The sequence below is a fragment of the Natator depressus genome, chromosome 16 (genome assembly GCF_965152275.1).
Source record: "Natator depressus isolate rNatDep1 chromosome 16, rNatDep2.hap1, whole genome shotgun sequence".
NCBI lineage: Eukaryota > Metazoa > Chordata > Testudines > Cheloniidae > Natator > Natator depressus.
The window spans coordinates 7,892,715-7,912,854 of NC_134249.1; the positions used below are offsets into that span (position 1 = coordinate 7,892,715).

At 47.6% G+C, this 20,140-nt stretch overlaps 1 protein-coding gene across 12 annotated transcripts in view; it reads left to right on the plus strand.

Moving 5' to 3' along the window:
• The window catches only part of EHMT1 (euchromatic histone lysine methyltransferase 1), a 170,200-nt gene that overhangs the window by 133,643 nt on the left and 16,417 nt on the right, over positions 1 to 20,140 (plus strand). For all 12 annotated transcript variants that reach the window (XM_074973874.1, XM_074973872.1, XM_074973873.1 and 9 more), the window contains 10 exons: positions 1,310 to 1,432; positions 4,581 to 4,682; positions 5,636 to 5,740; positions 7,961 to 8,115; positions 9,172 to 9,339; positions 9,713 to 9,857; positions 11,455 to 11,532; positions 12,684 to 12,799; positions 15,219 to 15,305; positions 19,494 to 19,572. In XM_074973874.1, coding sequence (XP_074829975.1) covers positions 1,310 to 1,432; positions 4,581 to 4,682; positions 5,636 to 5,740; positions 7,961 to 8,115; positions 9,172 to 9,339; positions 9,713 to 9,857; positions 11,455 to 11,532; positions 12,684 to 12,799; positions 15,219 to 15,305; positions 19,494 to 19,572 — 1,158 coding nt within the window. The remainder of the gene's footprint in view (positions 1 to 1,309; positions 1,433 to 4,580; positions 4,683 to 5,635; positions 5,741 to 7,960; positions 8,116 to 9,171; positions 9,340 to 9,712; positions 9,858 to 11,454; positions 11,533 to 12,683; positions 12,800 to 15,218; positions 15,306 to 19,493; positions 19,573 to 20,140) is intronic.

Genomic DNA, 20,140 nt, shown 5'->3' on the forward strand with positions numbered 1-20,140 from the left:
CCATGTTTTCAAAGTGACTGGTGGTTTTGGGTGCCCACTTTGAGAGACTTAGAAGGGGCTTGCTTTGCAGAAAGTGCTGAGCCTCCTGTGCTCTGAAAATGCAGCTCCTGGAAGGTGTCTCAAGTTGAGCACCCAAAAATAGAAGCATGCAAAATCAGTGATGACTGTTGAAAATATGCACCTTAACCCTGCTCCTTTTGTCCAGGCGAGTTGTCCTGTTTGAAGTCAGTGGAAGTACTTGTGTGAGTAAGGCCTTGCAATGAATCACAGGAATAAAATCTGTTAGAAGCATAATTCTGTCAAAGGGATGACCATGTCAGGAGGATGGAGCGTGGGGACAAGTCCAGCATCTCATGCGTTTCCTATTGCAAGGCTGTTGCGACAACACAGTACTGGGGCAGTAACATCCCCTGCTCCCCTAACCTGAAACACCCCTTCCACAGTGTGAATTGGGCGTTTTAGATCTTTAAAAGCAATAAAATCAAAGGGGTCTGTTGAAGGGCAGCTGGAAGCAATCGGCCCCCTTTACGTGCATAGGTGAATCTGAGTCAGCCTGTTACTGCTGTAGATAGGTCTTCTCTTAACAACAACAACATCATCATCACAGGATTGTGCCTGCCTCTGAATGGCAGAGTTTGGGTTTGTTTGTTTTTTTTGCTTGTTTTGAAGCAGTTTGTGTGTTATTGGGCAAAACATAGGGAATAAATTGGCCAAATGCAGTGCACAGTAGCATTCTGATAACAAATAAAGGTAGGATTTTCCCAAGCAACTCCGCATTGGCCTAATTCCGCTATCATGGAAGTCAATGGAAATTTTACTGTTGACTTAAGTGGGAGCGGGCGTCCCAATGGTGAGTGCTTTGGAAAACCCTATCCTTGCTATTGGTGACTAGGTCGTTCCAGAACAGCTTGTGGTGATAGGGAGGGGACAACTGTTTGTTTCCTCATCCCCATGGAGTTGGTGGGCCCTTGGGAATAGAGAACTGCTCTTTGGATTTAGAGGATATAGAGATTTTTGAGGCATCGTACAGATGATCAGAGACCCACTATGAATTCTACAGCGGCACAGAATGAGGTAATAACAGTGACCATCTAACTCCAGATGTGCATTCCTTTGTGCTCCCAGTTACTGAATATGGAAGAGAGCAAATAATGTGATTCTCGGAAAGAGATCAGTTTTGACTCTCCCTCTTCCCCATCACTTTTCTTTATGTGGGTGAATCATTCTCTCAATCTGTATTCCCACACCCTTCCGTTGTTAAACAGTAGCTGTTTTAATGGCTCTTGTGTTTGCCTTGGCCATTTAACAGGCTGGTGCGAACATAGACACCTGCTCGGAGGACCAGAGGACCCCGCTGATGGAGGCAGCGGAGAATAACCATCTGGATGCTGTGAAGTACCTTATCAAGGCTGGAGCATTGGTAGATCCCAAGGTAGCCACTGATTCCTTGTTTCCTCTTGAATGGATTGTCAGGCTTTCCTTCCCTTTCTTGAAGGGTTTGAGTCTGGATGCAAGTTCCCAGCTAGAGGGGAATTGGGCCTGTATCATTTGGGTTAGGGCTGGCTGGTGGTAATAATTTTTTAAAATTATTTAACACCTAGATTGCAAGCTCTTTGGGGCAAGGACTGTCTTTTACTACCTAAGTGTACGATGGGGATCTGCTCCATGTTTGGGGCCTCTGGATGGTACTGTAATAAAAATAATGAGTAGCAATAATAGTTGGTTCTGAATTTCATGGGCACAAAGAGAGTTCTGATCTTTAACCTCTGGTTTTGTGCTCCATTAACTCAGCACTAGGCTTTTTGGGGCAGTTTTTTAAACAGGCCTCTAATTAGGTGCCTACAAATCAATTGAAGGGGAAAGAGAGAGAATTTAGCTGTCCAAGTACCTGATTGTGTAGCAGTTTGCAAGCACAAAACTGCAGTGGCAAAATCAGAGGCTGTCTTTAAAATACAGCCCTTTAATTTAAACAAATACAATAAAAGCATGGCTGGCTAGTTGCCCGTAACATGCTCTGCTTGTTTCAATCCTCTTGTAAAATACATGGATGGATTATTAGTGTCGTAAATCAGATGCCATTTGGAGGGCAGGAGCCCTGCTTGCCACAAACTTCATATAGTTACCACCTGCTCACTTCAGCTCGCTGCCTGGGATATTGCTAAGGAACGGAGCAGTATGGTGATGATGCTTTGCCCACTGAGGAGCTGGCCTGTGTCTGTGGGATTATCCTGCTTGCAGGCTACAAGAGGCCAAATGCAGTCTGTCATTGGGCCTTTGACAATTTCCCTGGCAACTTTCTCCAATGTGTGGGGGCACGTGCAGGTTCAAACTAGCTGGAGGCAGGGGCATCCCCAAGCAATTGCCAAATGCCTGTCATGTGATTTTAATAATGGCACAGTGCAAAGAGATTTTTTTAATAAAGGTAAAGGGAAAAAAAAAGCCCTTATCCTAACCAGCAAAAGTAAATTAGAACTGTTACAACCTGGGATCGTTATTGAAATTCAATAATTCCTGAAGTTTATTGCCTTAATTAGTTTCCTGTACAATATTAGTCATGTTTGAAAATAGCAGCCTTCCTACATCAACTGGGGTTCTTTTGCAGAGAGACAGAAATGCTAGCTGCTGCTTCTCTGCCCTCCCCTCGCTGAGAGAGAGGGATTGTCAAGCAAGAAAGGGGCAACTAATGACCAAGGGCATTCCTGGGTCCCCCTGCGAACTGCTGCTGTTCCTGTCAGAGGGACATCCTGGTCCCATTGAAGTCAGTGGGAGTTTAATATTAACTGTGCCTGCTCTCACACAGGTGTATTGAGAGACTACAGTTACCTCTTGTTAATCTTAGCAGGAAGGTGCCGCTGTTAGCCAGTGTCATACATAGCTACAAGCCTTTTGTGCCTATGCTGACTGTGAACCAGATTCCCAGCATGCTTTTCACTTATGTCAAGGTTGCAGTGAACTTTGTGCAATCCCTGTTCTTTGTATGTGCGGAACCTGTCAGAAGTAAGATGCACCAATGATTATTAACACTGTGCTCATGGACACTTGTGTATAGGGGCTTGTGGGACAATTTAGAGAGAGTAAAAACATCCTCTTTGCCCTGAGGAGTTTCACAATGTAAACTGTCTAAAACCTCACCTCCCCCATAAGAATGGCCATACTGGGTCAGACCAAAGGTCCATCTAGCCCAGTATCCTGTCTTCCGACAGTGGTCAGTGCCAGGTGTCCCAGAGGGAATGAACAGGTAATCCTCAAGTGATCCATCCCCTGTCGCCCATTTCCAGTTTCTGACAAACAGAGGCTAGGGATGCCATCCCTGCCCATCCTGGCTAATAGCCCTTGATGGACCTCTCCTCCATGAATGTATCTAGTTCTTTTTTGAACCCTGTTATAGTCTTGGCCTTCACAACATCCAATCCAGTTAAACATCCCCATCCAATTAAATCGCTCCCCCTCCAGGCATTGTCTGTGAGGCACCTGTGCTCTCTGAATTGGATACCTGTTTGGGAGGGTGTCCTCACTCTTGTGGGCCAAAGAGGTGCTCCTATGTTGAAGTGTGTTGGTTTTTGTGGGTTTAATGTGGAAGGGATGATGTGGTTCAAATTGGGGGAGGGATGGTTGCTTTTGGTTTTTCATTTATTTTCAGCCCCTTGGGGCTTGCTCTGGATTAAGTTTGTGTGAGGTAAAAGTTTGGGTTCTCCAGAGCACATCTGGTTTCTGATTTTATGCTGTGGGCCTCTCCCCTCCCACCATCACTTACACTTCAGCCTTTCCGTCCTGTAGAAGACCCTGTACTCAAAAGACCCCAAAGGGGGTTTTGCTTTCAAAACTTTATCTGAGTTTCTCCTCAGCGTTTCCAGACCCTCTTTCAGGCCTTGTCTCTGGGGGGGGGGGGCGGGGTGCCCTGTGGTGTGGTTCCAGTGTAGAGGTGCCGGGGCAAGCCCCCTGTGTGGACATACTGCACTGGTGGGAGAAGTGGCTTGTACAGAGCAGCTGCATTGGGCTAGCAACTGGGGATACAAAAACCCAAGTGTCGGCAAAGCCTTAAGTTTCTGGTTGAGACTGTCTCTCCCGGGGGGATGCCCTGCTGTCGCAGCCTGTGCTGAAGCTCTGCCTATGTAATGGAGAGAATTCTCCCCCACACTTCCTGCCCCTCTGGCTCCAGTGGGGGAGCAATAGGGGACAGCTCTATGGGAGAGGGTGGGGGGAAGAAAGCCACCGTCAGCAGAGGGACGGGGGAGCTGCAGACAGCCAGCTCTGCAATCTCTGCAAAGCTCTCAGGGGAGCCTTTTCATCCAAGGCCTTTCTCTTCCTCCCAGCCCCTACCTGTGCTCCCTAGTGCTGGCTTGTCAGGGCTTCGTTTAACACCCTACTGGGGGGGTGGGAGGGCTGGCTGTGGCTGCCATTCCTCTCTCCTGACATCCACAGCAGGAGGGGCCAGGGGGCTCTCCCAGGCCTGTGCTCTGACCACTAGCCTGTCTCTTTCTGACATACCCCAGTGCGGCTGTTGTGACACCAACAATGTCCGACGCTGGGGAGGGTGGGAGATGATTTTCCTTGAGTTGTTCTATGATTCTGTTGCTCAGGATGCTGAGGGCTCCACGTGTCTGCACTTGGCTGCCAAGAAAGGGCATTACGAAGTAGTTCAATACCTTCTCTCCAACGGGCAGATGGACGTCAACTGCCAGGTAAGGCCCTTCTGCGAGGTGCTTTCCGCAGCTCAGGAACCGCAGTCTGTCTCTGCAGTCTCAGCAGCGCTCCGCATGGTTACTCAGACACTGCTGGGCCGGTCTGGAGAAGCAAACGTGCTTAGCTAATGGGGCCATCATCCATGAATAATCCGATCCTCCCTTTCCAGCCTTCAGGGCCACCACAGAGAGACCCTCCTTCTCTGCCTCCCTTCCACACACATCGGGCAGCCCAGCCCACTTGCCAGCAGTCAGCTGTGCTCTGTTCTGCCTGCAACTCTGCTTTCGATTCCCTGCTTCCTCCAGGCCTCTGCTTGTCCTGGGGCCTTTATCTCAAGGGTCCATTAATAGAGCCTCAATCTGCCCCTGCGAGCACGTCCCACAACCCCACCTCCCAGCAATGAGACCAGAGAGGAAGCTGAGCTGGGGCCCGTTTGAGCTCTCCTGGAAAGGGTGGGGGGCAGCCGGCAGCTAAGCCATTTTCAATAGGACATCCAGCCATAAGGAGTGCGGCAACACTGCCTTCCCCAGCCTTCTTCCAGGCCCGTTCTGGGCTGCTCATTGGGCCCTATATAAATGACTGGCAGCTCCCCTGGGGTCTTGGCAGTCAACCCAATTCAGATGCAGGTTTGGGCTCTGATGCTACAATCTTATCTGCACAGATGGGCCCTTTCTCCCCCACCCCCGGAGACCCTTTTGCAGTCTGTGGTGCGACGCCTGGATGCAGGAGTGGGGCGGATGGGTTTGAACCACACTATGCTGTGCGGGAATGACAACGGGGTTTTCTCCACAACCATTTAAATTCATGTGGTGGCGTGAGACAAAGTGGGTCAGTAGCTTCCTTTGAGAGGTGCCGCCTGACGCGGCTGCAGCCCACGGATCCAGTGGAAATCAAGGCAGGCGCTGCTTTGTCCACACTGTGTGTGTCTCATGCTCTCCTCTCCCCTCCCCAGGACGACGGAGGCTGGACGCCTATGATCTGGGCCACCGAATACAAGCACGTTGAGCTGGTGAAGCTATTGCTCTCCAAGGGGTCGGACATTAATATTCGAGACAACGTAAGACTTACCGGAGTTGGGGTTTTTAGTACATAAATGACTATCTTTATTTAAGAGCTCCCCAAACCAGAAACGCCAAGCCCCTCGGAAAGCACGGTAGGGAGCAGTGGGTTTGATAGCCAGTCTGACATGGGAGGAAGTAGCTGGTGAGAATTTGCGGCGTGAGCAGCCGCATCGCTTACAGTTTAGGTAGGTCCTTGCAGGACAGTCTGCTAACCTTCAACTCTCAAGTATTTCCCACGACAGTATTTAAAAATCACGTCCATCGTGTCTGTGCCCAGTCATGTCCGCAGGGTGGGGCCCGCACAGAGTACCGCAGGGTGGGGCCCGCCCCAGAGATCTTCCACTCTGGAGACTTGACTTGCAGAAGTGCTGAGCAGCTCTCGCTCCAAGTGAAGGTAATCGGAGCTGCAGGTGCTAAGCACCTCTGAGGATCAGGCCTTCAGAGCCTAATTCTGCAAACGCTTCCTTATGTGAGAAGTTGCAGATGGGACTGCTTGCCTGAGGGAGGGCCGGTCACCCGAAACCACGTTCTCTGATGGGAAAGATAAAACATGGGGCAGTGATTAGGGAGCATGGGCGGGGATGATTGGGGAGGAGGGAGAAGGCAGTGTCCAGTCCTCCATCTAGGAGATGGGTCAGATCTGCCACCGCTCCTTTTATTGATTGATTGCAACATCTTTCCCATTTTCCCACTCTGCCTCTGAGAAACTCCTGTGAGTCCAGTGGATGTAAGAAGCTAGTTCCTCTTGGTCTCCCCCAGTGTTTCTCTCTGTGTCTTCCAGATGCTGTCAGGGATAGATAGAGGTGCATGTAACTCACTGCGCTCAGAATGGCTCAGACTGTTCACTAGTAGCTGTCTTCCCTGGCCCAAAAGCCCTTCCTCTTTAGGAGCCTCTATTTCTTGGGTAACCGAGTACTTTCCAGGCAGGTCCTACTCTGACAAAGAAAAAGAGCAAGAGTCAGAGGTGGGTGGGGGCTTTCCAGATTGTTGCAGTTGACTTCATGGCCATAATACTGGTTCTGAACAAAACGGTTTCATGTCTGATCCATCACAAAAGCTGCCAGCTACCAATCCCTTGGATCGCACATTAATCTGACAGTACAAATCCAATCATGCCATCCATCACACACGTATGAGATCCCCATTAATTTGTCCAGAGTTCCAGCATCTACTCATTGTAGGTCATTAAGGGCCAGCTCCTGCCATCGTTCCTCACACTGAGTAGCACCTTACTCCTCGAATAGCCCCATTGATTTTAATCACCGTGAATAAGAATGGTAGGAGCTGTAAATTGCGCTGTTCTCTCTGTCGCCTGATTCGCAGTGTGTGGAGTGGTATCCTCGCTGGATTAAATTAATCTTCAGAATGATACTTGGGATTGGCTGCAGGGGAGCAGAAGCCATGTCAAAAATGTTCCCCCCACCCTCAGGCATCTGTTTGTAACTCAGATCTTTCCTTTAATAGAGATTAAGTTGCAGAGACTTATGTATGCATTTTTTTGCCATCTGTGAAAGACCCCCTGTTATAATCATCATCACTATTATGTCGTCACAATCAGCCTTTCTTGTGCTTGTCATGCTGAAGGATTCCAAGGTGTACTACAAATTACATAGTAATAGGATCATCACTTAAAACATCTAAATCAGCAAGATTAGAGTTCCCTTCTTTCTAGTGCTCTAGTGAGAGACTGGTACATGGTGCATTTAAGAGATGCCTGAAATCAGTTTGCTCTCCCTGTGCCTGGCGTCTTGCTTTTCAGACCTTTGTACCCTACAGCTTGTGCTCTGCTTGTTCCCCCTGGGCTCGCTGTCTTTGATATTGTAGAGTCAGGAGATGGTCTAGTTTTGCTACAGGTCTGGTTTGGATGGTTAGGCTCCTAGCCCTTCCCTGGGGCTCGTTTGCATCTGTCATATCTCCCTGTGGATCGATCCAGATCGTTCTGTGGTTTAGAGACAAATGACTCGTCTGTACAGACGAAGAGAGCAATGCAGGAGTTTAGCTGTAGCCTCGCCATCTCCAGTGAGCATGGAGGCGGCTGTGCTGAGAACTCCCTGCCTGCCTGTTGCAGGGTTGTGTTCTCTGAGTGAGAGAGAATCCAATAAAGGAGAAGGCCGGCCATGTGTTAAATGCCATAGCTGCAGAGCTAAGGACAGTGGAGTCCCAAAGTGGTGGGATCTTAGTGCACTAAACAGCCTCTCCTGTGTTTTCCCCTCCAGGAGGAGAATATTTGTTTGCACTGGGCAGCTTTTTCTGGCTGTGTTGACATAGCGGAGATATTGCTGGCTGCTAAGTGCGATTTACATGCAGTAAATATTCATGGAGACTCGCCACTGCACATCGCAGCCAGAGAGAACCGCTATGAGTGTGTTGTGTAAGTACGGCTCCTGCCACCCCCGCTTTCCTTTGTTACTTTGTTCACTTCTCATTTGGACACTGGCTTGCAAGTGAAGGAGTGCTATGAAATGCCTTTGCCTTTGAACACGAAACAAAATAGGATGAAGAGCCTGATTCTGCATTGCTTTGCACCCGAGCAAAGTGGAGGAGGAAAACATGGGGCTGATCCTCATTAACACCAAGACCCCTTTGCGCCACTCTGGCAGTGGAAAGGGGCCGTATATGACACAAATTAAAATTGCATCCACTGTAAGGCTCCTTTTCACTGCCAGAGTGGTGTAAAGGGGCCTTTGAGTAAATGAGAACCGGGCCCTAGTGACCTGATTCAGTAGCACATGCACGGCTGTAAATGACTACGCAAAGCACAAGGCAGTGGAGAAGCAGGCTGAGTTTTTGTAAGCATGCGAGTGGAGCTTGTGACGGTTCCTAGCACCATTTATAGGGACATGGGATGCAGGGCCACTCCATTTGCAGAGCAGTCAATTGGAGGTCCTGAATGCTTTCCCTGTGTTACAATGCATGCAGCAATCCCAGTTAGTGAGCGAGAGCTCCGTCTAGAGGGTGAAATTCACCCCTGTACAAAGAACTAGCTCAAGGCCTCTGCCCCTTTTTAAAGTTCCATTTATGTCCTCAAAATATGGCTTCAATTGGACTTCAGTGGTGCCGAGGCCCCTAGTTTCGTGTCCATTTGTAACTAGGCTGGTTATGAGCAAACTCCCTTTTTGTGCCTGATGTAAGGCGGGATTTAGACGCAGCACTCTAGAATTGGCCGGCTGATGTGCCAATCTGTTGCTCTACCCAGCTTCCAAATTAACCCCCACCTTTAGAAAGTGTTGTTCAATGAACCAGCTTTGTAAAAAGGGAATCGAGGTGGTTGCTTTCTATACTGGTGGAACCTGTTCTGGTTCATCATTCTCGAGAGAGTGGTCCTGCTAATGCGACCTTAAGCAGTGGCTGCAGAATGCCATTTGACTCCTCCGCCTCTGGTAAGTTCTTTCTGGGTGGGTTATCTATTGTTGTTGCTGTTTTGCAGCCTCTTTCTCTCCCACGGCTCGGATGTCAGCTTGAAGAACAAGGAAGGTGAGACTCCACTCCAGTGCTCGAGCCTCAACTCTCAGGTCTGGGTGGCTCTGCAGATGAACAAGACAATCCGAGAATCATCTACTGACAAACCTGCCCAGATAGAGAAGACGGTGAGCAGGTGAGGGTCCAGCTAGCCTCTGTAGTGACTGTCAAGTGCAAGCTCTCTAGGTTGAGGATGAGGCCCTGATTTGGGAAGGCACTTAGCTTTTAAGCTTGTGCTGAATCAGGGCTGGTATTTATGAATGTATCATCCATATGGAATGATCCAACAGGAAGTAATAATAATTTATACGTCCAGTTGGAAAAACGGATTCAGAATGAAACCGAGTTCCTTTCAACCTTAAATATTCAGAGATCAAATTCTGCTCGGGATGCCGCTCAAGCTGCACTTGTTGATTTTGTAATCACCAGATTGTTTTGGGGAGTGGAGGATGGTATCTTTGTTGCATAAAGCAATTGTTTTCTTCCCTATCTTTCCCCTGCTGTGACAGAGACATTGCCCGGGGTTACGAGAGGATCCCAATTCCATGCATCAATTCAGTGGACAGCGAGCCTTGCCCCACCAACTACAAATACGTTTCTCAGAACTGTGTGACCTCCCCAATGAACATTGATAGAAACATCACTCATTTGCAGGTTAGATGGGCCAGGTACATACGTGCGTGGGTGGCTGGGTGGGCCTCTCCTGTCGTGGTACGGAATATTGTTAGAGAGGTTGCTGTGTGCTGATCAGAGAGCCAGCTGGAGTGTGCACTGCAGAGATGTGTTCCTATAGGAAGAGGTGTTTGTGCGTGTGTCCGTCCGTCTCTCTAGGGGGACGCAGTGATAAGAGCAAATGTGGTTGAGCAGCTTGATTGTGTGCTTGTATTCCAGTTACACACTTGCCTCCTCCACCTTGTTGGTATAGATCTTTTTGCAGTAGAAGAACGGAAATTCCTCCCACTGCTCCTTGGAACTGAGAAAACATTTTGTTCCATGGAAATTTGAAAGTCAAGCCTCAGAGGCACTATGATGATGTATGTGTGAGTTTTAAGATGAGAGAGAAAACCCACGATCCTTTCCATTTTGTCAGAATTGAAAACCTTATGGCATTTTCAGTAAGAACTGGGGTGTTTAACCCCAGTGTGCTGGCAAAATTCCAGCTTAGGCATTTGGACTCTGCCTCCCTAAATTCCCCCAGCTGTTTCTCTTGAATGTAGGATTCTTCATCCCTTCCTTTCTTAAACTGCTGCTAACTGCACATGACATCCCACCCTGGAGATAGCTGCATTTCATGGTTCTGATGTAGCCCTTACACTCCTCTGAGGTGTAGTGAGGCTTTAATTAGTCAATGTTTGTAGATCCTCCGATGACAGCAACCGTAGATGAGCAAAGTAATATTTTGCAATAGTAATAATCCATGCTATTGATTGTGTTGTTCTGTGTAATATCCATGAAGGCTGTGTGTTCTGGTGCCATAGTTATGAGCCCTGTAGAATATCCTAGAGAGACAGTCAGGCATTCATGCCTTCCCAGGCTCGATTCTTGCAACTCATTGTATCCAGGGATGAAGCCACATGCCCTGAAAAACCTCCAATTGGTACAGAATTCAGCAGCCCGTCTACTTAGCAGTACAAGCTGCCAGGAACACATTGCCCCAGTGCTCCACTCGCTATACTGTCTCCCTAGTGAACTCGCATCCAGTTCAAGGCTTGTGTCTCTGATATTCAGAGCCCTCCAGTCGACTGGCCCTACCTACTTGAGAAATCACCATGCCTTCTGTGACCCTGACTCCCCATGACAGCTGCTTTCCACTGGAACAGTGACCCTACCAGCTGGTGGGTTGGGTCATGAGCGCCGGAGAGAGAACTTTCACAGGAGCTGGAGCTACACTGGAATTCACTCCTGCGCGAGAGAAAAATGGACACGGGATCACCCCCTGTCAGAACTAACTGCAAAATTCCTTTCTGTGATCTAGCTTCCCCTCAGTAATGTCACCCACAAAAATGAGCAAACAAAAAGTCCTGTGAAACCAAGGAAGCTGATTGTGCTATTGTCTGATGGGAGAGAGAGGGAGGGAATTGTGCCTATTTTTTAAATACTTGGGAGGCCCCCATATACTTGGTGTTTGGGAGAGGATGGGGTATATCAACAGTGAAGTTGATAGCGGTTGCCTTTACAGCCCATTTAACCAATTTGGTCTTTCTGTTGCACTTGTGTGAGAATTGGATCTGCTCTTGTTTCTCCCTTCCAGTACTGTGTGTGCATCGATGACTGCTCCTCCAGCAACTGCATGTGTGGCCAGCTCAGTATGCGCTGCTGGTATGACAAGGTGAGGACTTGGAACTTCATGTTTGGCTTGGCTGATATTCACGTATTATAACCGTTCATTTAAAAAACTTCTTAACATTTTCTAAATTCCAGTATATAAAATACTGAAGACTGTAATCTTGGCTTCAGTGTGTACATGGCAAGAGACGCAATAAATCTGAAGCTTGCGTTACTTCTGTACCAGTGGAGCCATTAATTATACCCACGTGATACACAGTGTCTAACAATCCGTGCCCAGGATGCAAGCGCCATGGAAGACTGTAGTGTGAGCTGTTTGGTCTTTAAGTGTTTCTGTAATTTATAAATGAGGGCAAGGGACTAGGGATGTTTTATTTTTCCTTTATTTACTGTGATCCACCTCCTGTGAAGGCTGAGTGGAGGCAGTTTAAGTACAGGGTTGTTAGGTGGCTTCTCTAGTGTTTTGTGTATATATGCTTAAATCCTCCAGGGAGGCTTGGAGGTTAATCCTTGGGCAGGTTCCACTAAGATCCCACGTTCCCTGAATCTCTGCAGGCTTCTCCCTTGGGAATTTTGGTATCTCCTGGCTTTTGCCAGGTGTCCATTTTAACTGAGCTTTAACAGGCTTCACAATCCGAGGTGACTTCACTGCTTGTATCCTTTGAGCATTTATGTCCAAATTTCTTATATGTGGTGCACTATCTGCCACCGTCTCATCTCCATGTAACTGAAGGGTACTTAGAGGGGCTTCTTATAGGAAGAAAGGGGGTCCAGTGACACGAGTGCTGGCCTCAGAGTCCGGAGACCTGGGTTCTAGTCTAGGCTGTACCACAGACTCTCTCTTCGCCAGTTGCAAAATGTGGCTAAAGATGCATGCACACTTCTGTAAAGCACTTTGAGATCTGCAGCTGAATAGCACTGCATGCAAAGTACTGTTTTTTTGTTTATTGCCTGTCCTCTGTTTCTGATAATGGTGCAAAGCTCCCTCAGACTTTGGGGAAGTTTGGATAGGGATCTATGTTGTCATCTGAGTCAACTCTAGAAGATGGATGGGAACCGGTGTATGAGCTCTAGATTGGTTTAAACTTTGGGGAAATTCAGTTCTGGATTGGAGCTTTCCAGCTTTATTTCCAGTTGCAAAAGAATACAGGAATACACAATTAATCCAGTCCTGATCTCATGTCTCTTCTCCAGGATGGCCGACTCCTGCCTGAATTCAACATGTCTGAGCCACCTCTGATCTTTGAGTGTAACCACGCTTGCTCATGTTGGCGAAACTGCCGGAATCGGGTAGTGCAGAATGGGCTCAGGTGAGAGAGAAGGCTCCTGATTTGGATCATTATTTTAAAAGGAATAAAGCTCCCTGCCTATCTACTCTAGTCTGTCTGTAAAAGGAAAGATTCCCAAAGATGAGGGAGAAATGGGGCAGCTATATCATCATCGAAAGAGGTAAACCAGAGCTAGTGAGCATGAAACAACAGCAGGGTTGTGAGATCAGCTGGGAATACCACCTTGACACTGGCCTAGACACTTGGACCCTCTGTGTTCTTTAGTCAACCCAAACGTACAATTTATTAGTTGCTTCTGTTGTTTTTTTTTTTTGTTTGTTTTTTAAGTAAGTGGTCGCTTCACTGGCAGTTCAGATGCGGCTTTCAGGGTAAGGTCTTTGGGGAAAATAGAATAATAATAAGGAAAGAAACATAGCCATTTATATCAAAATTATAGGTTAGCTGTTTATATCAGAAGTGTAGGCCAAAGCTTACGGACCTGGGTTCCTAAAGTTCCTATGTAACTGATCTGATCTATTTGTTTCCAGAGATGCTCAGCACCCATGGACTTCAGTGCTGTCAGTCACACTATTTGTACTGTGTTGCTGAAGTATGGATGTTAGCCTTTAACTTTAGGGACTCCATTTGGTAACGTTGGCGGTCTCCTTTAGAACAGGGGAAGGGATGTTATGGAGAACTGACTCTAGGTTAAACTGATGATGTCGGTGATTTGGTTTGGTTTTATTTTGTAAGGAACTGATTGCGGGTGTTTTAACTTTGAAATTTTGATGAAAATTTTAAATTTATTAAAGAAAAAAAACCCACTCGGGAGACTTTCCTGATGAAATTCTTGGCCGCGCTTTCTCGTTTTTTTTCCTGGTCGGCACAACGTGTTTGTTCATTTAGGAGTTGTGCAAATAGGTTTGTCACTATTGTGCCCTGTTTGTTAAAGTCTTGCTAAGGGAGGCAGGGTGGCTCTGTAAGCTGATGCTGAAGTTGAGTGATAAGACCCTGAGGAGCCTGTGATAAGGTCAGATATTTCCCAGAGCTCAGTGGGCCTCGTCCCTTGAGGAATCAGGGATAACTCCTGGCTTTTGATCTGCAAAGAGGCTGCTTAGTAATGATGCCTGGGTGCTCCCTCTTCATTCTCAGTGTTTCCCTTATCAAATCTGCTCCAAATTAATGTTACATGTCAGAGCGCATGTTTCCCTCTGGCAGGCCTACCAGCTCTGCCTGGTGTCTGAAAAGCAAGTGATATTCCCTGCGCTTCCCGCATCATCCCAGCGTCCGGAATCCAAAACTCAGCTGCCTGTTTTACTGGTGATGAATGAGGCAAAGCAGAATGCGGCTTCCTCAGGCCTGAGGCACGGTGTGACCACATTTTCTGAAGCTGCTAGTGCCAAGGAAAGCCTGTCTGCCTTGGGTTGTTTTCCTGGTACTGTCTGCCCAGGGTATGAAGTGCCATGGAGGGAGAGGGATTATTTAATATAATGCGATGTAAAGGGGATATCAAAAGAAGCAATGGGGTGAATTTAAGAAAAGGAAAAAATAGGGGAGCATCAGGATTTTTCCCCCCAATAATGGAGTCTGTGCAAGTGGCCTTAGGCTCCTGCAGGGGATCAGCATTCCTGGAGAATGTTAAGTATAAGATGCTCCTATGAAATATTCCAGCATTGGCTGGGCAATGCAGTGGAGGACCTAACGGGTCTTTTCTGAGTCTAGTTGTATAGGCTGTATATAGGGGCCAGGAAACCCAGCAAGTTTCAAGTTACAGAGTTTACTTCCTAGCTTTCAGCTAGTGGCTTAGGTAGGAATGAGTGGGACCTGCCAAATTTCCAGCTCTCGGCAGAGGGAAGGAATATCTGTGTAGTGATCCAGGGCGTTCTTGGTACTGCTCCAGCTCCATCCCCTCCTTTGCAGCACGCTTCCCACAGTCACGCTACCATGGGCTCCTGCCGACTTCTCCTCAAACTTCTCCTCCTTCCATTGTGCGGATGGGGAATGTGCAGGAGGGAAGAGAAGCTGGTAGCTGACGTTTATATCCCATGTGTAAATCCCCAGAGGTTTAAGGGGGGATAGTACCGTGGAGAGCACCGAGTCCCATAGTGCCCCCCATCCCCAGGCACCAAGCCCACTCCCCATGGAGTGTGATAAAGAGGTTTCTGCAGGATGAGGATAAAGGAGAGCTGCCACATAGTCGCTGCCTCCCTCTCTTGCTGTGCCACCAGCCAGTTTGCACCTGGTTTTCCTTCCTTCCTCTCACATTAACAGAGGGAGCAGATCCTGGGGTGCAAGGAACTGGGGTCACATGGTGACAAAATTAGAAATTGTCTCTTGCAATTAATGTTTTCTGATTAAATTTGCAATTTCTGTGTGACGCTCCCCTCCCCAAAGAGCGGATGCCTTTCTGCAGAGCGCCTCCTCTGATGCCATTAATGGGACCCCTTTTCTTGTCTTTCAGGGTTCGATTGCAGCTTTATCGAACGCAAAAGATGGGCTGGGGCGTGCGGTCGATGCAGGACATCCCCTTGGGAACGTTCGTGTGCGAGTAAGTTCGTCGGCTTAGAGTAGCTCACAAAGAAAGCATCAGCTCATGAATTCTGATGGTGTGTTGGGCAATTGGCGTCATGCACCCAAATTAGAATGCTCCTTATTGAAGGGAGAGGTGCATGCAGAAAGAAATTGCTTCATACAGAGCCATCTAGCCTAAGTATATAAGAACGGCCATACTGGGTCAGACCAAAGGTCCATCTAGCCCAGTATCCTGTCTTCCGACAGTGGACAATGCAGGTGCTTCAGAGGGAATGGACAGAACAGGTAATCATCAAGTGATCCATCCCCGAAGTGGACATTCCCTAAGCAGTAAGAACATATCTTCAAGCTTTCCCCCATGCTGCTGGAGTTTACGGTTCAATAAGCCACCCTGCCTTAGTGACCTCCATGCGTCATCTTGGAATGAGAGTAGTCTCATAAATTCCACATTATGGCCCTAATTCAGCTAAGCACACAAGCATGTGCTTAAATCCATTTGACAGCAGTGAGATTTAAACATGTGCTTAAGTGCTGTCCAGAACAGGAATGCTTTCCTGAATTGGGTCTTTTGCCTTTGTCACAATGACTGCTGTATTGATAGATATGCCTGAGAGACGTTGGTTTAAGCTCTGAAAGCTTTGATTGTGTAGCCCAAACGAGCAGTAATATGGGAAATGCAAGGCGGTGGCAGAAGTAATCCATTTAATTTGTATTGGAGATGGGCTCAAACTGCAAAATTCACATCTGGAACATCCCAAAGTCTGAGGGGTCGCAGGTGCATCGATATCTCTGGAGCCCGTGCTTTGGGGTAGGCCAGTCTCTAGTCAGTGTGATACAATTTAAGGGTTTTCTCCAGTACCGAAGTTCTGGTTTGGACCCTGACTCCGCAGGGCACTTAATTGGATGTTTAAAGTTAAACACGTGACGTGCTTGGCTGAATCAGGGCCTAAGAAAGAAAATGATTGCTATAATTTATGTATGGTTACCAAAAATACATTCCTGTTTGAACCAGTGATTTATTAGGCTTTAGCGTGGTGGTGATTCTTTATAGTGATTTTTGGAAAATGACCCATTCAGCTTTGTTCTGAGCAAGGCCAGGCTCCGGTTCTTCCCATGAAAGGAGGATCTCTGTTTCTTAACAGTATGTCCTGGATGCCTCACAGTATTTTGGGATGGGGCAGGGAATTAATTTTAAAGGTATTACCTCTGAGAAATCTGAGCCTGCAAAGTCTGAATAGTAGCAGAAATGTAAATAAATAAATTCAGCAGTAGTTTGGTAAAGTTGTCCTGCACCTGCATTGCTGCAAAAGCTCATTAGAAGCTATAATGGCCTTGAGGGTGTTTTCATGTTTCAGGCCCAAAGACAAAGCCTGCCTGGGTTGTTCCTGAGATCCATCTTCCAGCTGGGCTGGAGAACAGGGATTTCTGCCCAGATGGAACATTCAAAGTCCAGAGCTAAACTTGTGCCAGGAGATCAACTGGTTCCAGTAAGAAGGAGGGGAAAGCATCAACTCTTCACAAATATGCAAATATAGGGTTCCTTCCTGTCACGGTCAGGGTGCTCCCTCCAGGCGGCATCAAGGTGTCGGTAGATAGGCCAAAAGTTCATCGGGGTGTCCTGACTTGTGGCTGCACACAGCCGGTCGGCAGGGATCCCCAGTCTCTGTTTGGGGTGCACACTACTAGTCTATGATGCCGGCATCTCATGGTCTGGCGGCTGAGCAATGAAACAGTCTATGGCCTCATCCTCCTGGCTGGGGCAAATAGCCAAAGTCTAGGGCTTAGGCCTTCTGCATCTGGGCTGAGCAACTACACAGTCTTTGACCCCCAGCCTCCTGGCTGGGGCAGGAGGGCCAGTCTGGGGCTCTGGCCCTTTGGGCAGGACAAGCAAGCTGTCTATAGCCCGCAACCTCCTGGCTGGGGCAGGCAACAACCGCATAGTCTTGGGGTCAGGCCCCTTTGGGGGTGTGGGCTGAGCAACCAACAGTCACTGGCTCAGGTGTCTTGGCCTAAAGTTTTGTATTTGGCCATTTGCAGAGTATAAGGTGGGATGGGGGACCCAGGCACAGCCTGCTCCGCTGCGTCCCAGCCCAGAGCCCTGACAGTGGCAGGTGATCCCACTACAGGGTCAGCAGGGAAACGGGGTTGCTACCTTGCATCCCGGAAGCACAACCAGACCAAAGTCTTGTTTTCCTGGGCTACTTCCTACCAGTTTCGGCTGGTGCCGCTCCATCACTGCCGGGCTCTGGTTCGCGGTTGGGCGACCCTCCCTCCGGTCTCTCCCCGGGGTCTTCCGGGCAGTGTGTTGATTGGTCCTGGACCTTGCTGAGGGCTCGGCTCTCTGCTTGGGACGTCTACCTGCTTCCATGGTCTGGCACAATTGAGCTCAGGGCCCTACTTTTATACTTCCTAACCCGCCCCTGCACTTCCTGCGAGGGGGCCGTGAGGGGATTAGCTGTGCCACCCAAGAGAGGTTAATCCCTCTGCACTGGAGGGAAGCCACTCTGCCTCACTACACTAGAGTAAATGCACAAGTTATCTGAGGAATAGCTGATTAGAGAAGTGTAATTTTAAACAGGAGAAGGCATGAATGCCAGGAAATTTAAAATTAAGGTAAAGGTGTAATAAAAATGATCACACATGTAACATTTCTGGGACTGCAGAGTTGAGTGAAGATACCACAAGCCACTTTAGGTCATCTTATCCCTATCCACGACTCATGGCACCCTTTCACCTGTCACACTGTAACTCTTTTCCATTACAAAAAAGAACCACATACTAACCAACTCTGAATGAATACGTAACATGCCTGCACTATGTGCCACCAATATAACCATAGGTCAGTCTTCAGCTCACCTTCCTTTGGTGAGCCAGCCACACTAAGCTTATTACCTTTAACCATCTATAAGCCCTTAAGATATAGATAGATAGATAAGTGCTACTGAATAACAGAGTTAACTCATGCGAATCTTTCCACTGACTTCTGATCTGGGAAATCAGTCGGACTATTTGCATGAGTAAGTACTGCTGAAAGCGAAGAGGGGTTGCAGAATTGGGCCCTAAAGGAACATAAAAGCTACATCTCAACTTCCGTTTTAACTAATGTTTTGGTCTCAGAATTGCTTATCAAAAGGAGTGTCACAAAATAAAATGCTTTTCCATGTGCCATTTTTCAGCTGCTTTTGAGCTGCCTTCGGTTTTGGCTACTGTGTGACACTAAAGCAGTTTTGCTCCATCCATAATCCCCTATTGCTCTAGGTTACTAATGATTTTGTGGTTTCCAGTAATGCTGCAGCCACACAAGAGTAGTTAATAGATACCAAGATGCACTGAAGGCAAGATGATAGGATTCCACATGCAGTCGGCATCCTAGCCTGATATAGCAATTCTGTGCCAGACTGCTCGAGGTCAGGAACTGCATCTGAATGCCCTTTCTGTTATGGAATGTTTGGCTGTTCTCGGGGTTAATGTTTCAGGCTTTCATCTCCAGGGCCCTCGGGTCAGATGCTAACATCACAAGGGTAGATGCACATAGTTAATGTTGGAAAAGTGCGTGGAAGCTGCAAGTGCTGTTACGAGTGTTAGGACTCAGATAAAGTCATACTCCTGATTTGCAGGTGGTAGGAGGCCCAATTACTTAAAGGGACATTATCAGGTTAACGTACTGTCGACTTCTAGGGGATGGTAAGACAAGGCTTTAAATAAGTAGCTTCTGTGATCAACAATATTTCCATTTTTTTTTGCACATTCCAAAGCAAACAGTTTTGCATTGGTATGTAAATATCCTCTTACAGTGTGTGCAACCCAAGTGTTGCAATATTGGACATGAGAACCAGAAAGTCAGTGGACACTAAACAAAAGCAAAACTAACTAGTCTGTTGTTACTGGACAGCTGAGAGAACTGCAAAAGGAAACAGCTTGGATGGGGAAAAGTATATCCTTTTTTAAAATTCACATTTAATGTTCAAAAGTATTAGCAGTAACTTGAGTAAAGGAATTTTGTTTTTTATTTTAAAGATGTGGGGTCAAATTCTCAGCTAGTGTCAGTCAGCATCCCTCCACTGGCTTTGATGGACCTATGCTGATTGACACTAGCTGATTTGTCACTTTCACTCTTTACTTTGTACACGAGAGGCAAGGTGTTAAAATCCAAGCTAGCATCTGCACAAGCATCTCATTGCTGCATTTCCCATTCATCCGTCAGGTACGTCGGAGAGCTGATTTCCGATTCAGAGGCAGACGTACGTGAAGAGGACTCCTACCTCTTTGACCTTGACAACAAGGTAGGGTGTTCAAGGAACTCCCTGGCAAAACAAAAGCCAGCGTTTGCTACTCTAAAGAGTTAAAAGAAAATGTGTCCCCATCTTGATGGGCAGAGCAGTCCGAGAGCTTGGGAGAGGAAAAGCACTTCTCACCTCACGGTAACCAAAATCTATTCACAGCTAAGTAAAGTGTGGACTGCATGGCTCAGGGGATTGGTAATAGGGTACAAAGCCTGACTGAGTTAGGTCAGCAGTTTGAATGCAGCTCAGGTCGATAGTCATTGCAAGTTAGTCCCATCTGATGGCTGTGTGAATTAAATTGGTTGTCTGAGTCTGATTTCTAATGTCCAAGTACCTCTGTAGCAAAGCCCACCCTCCCAGCTCGTACTAACCAGCACCCATGTTGGCAGCCTTATTAAAGAGATCACCAGTTAATGAGCTGATAGACTGAAATACCAGTTCACCAGTAAAGGACCTTTCAGGTTCGACTTCTGGTACCCTGGCAGGGCAGTGCGGGGAAGCTTGCACTGCTGGGTGTGCTGCTTCTGGTCCAAGAAGGACTGGTGTCCCTCGAGCCATCAGCTCGTTC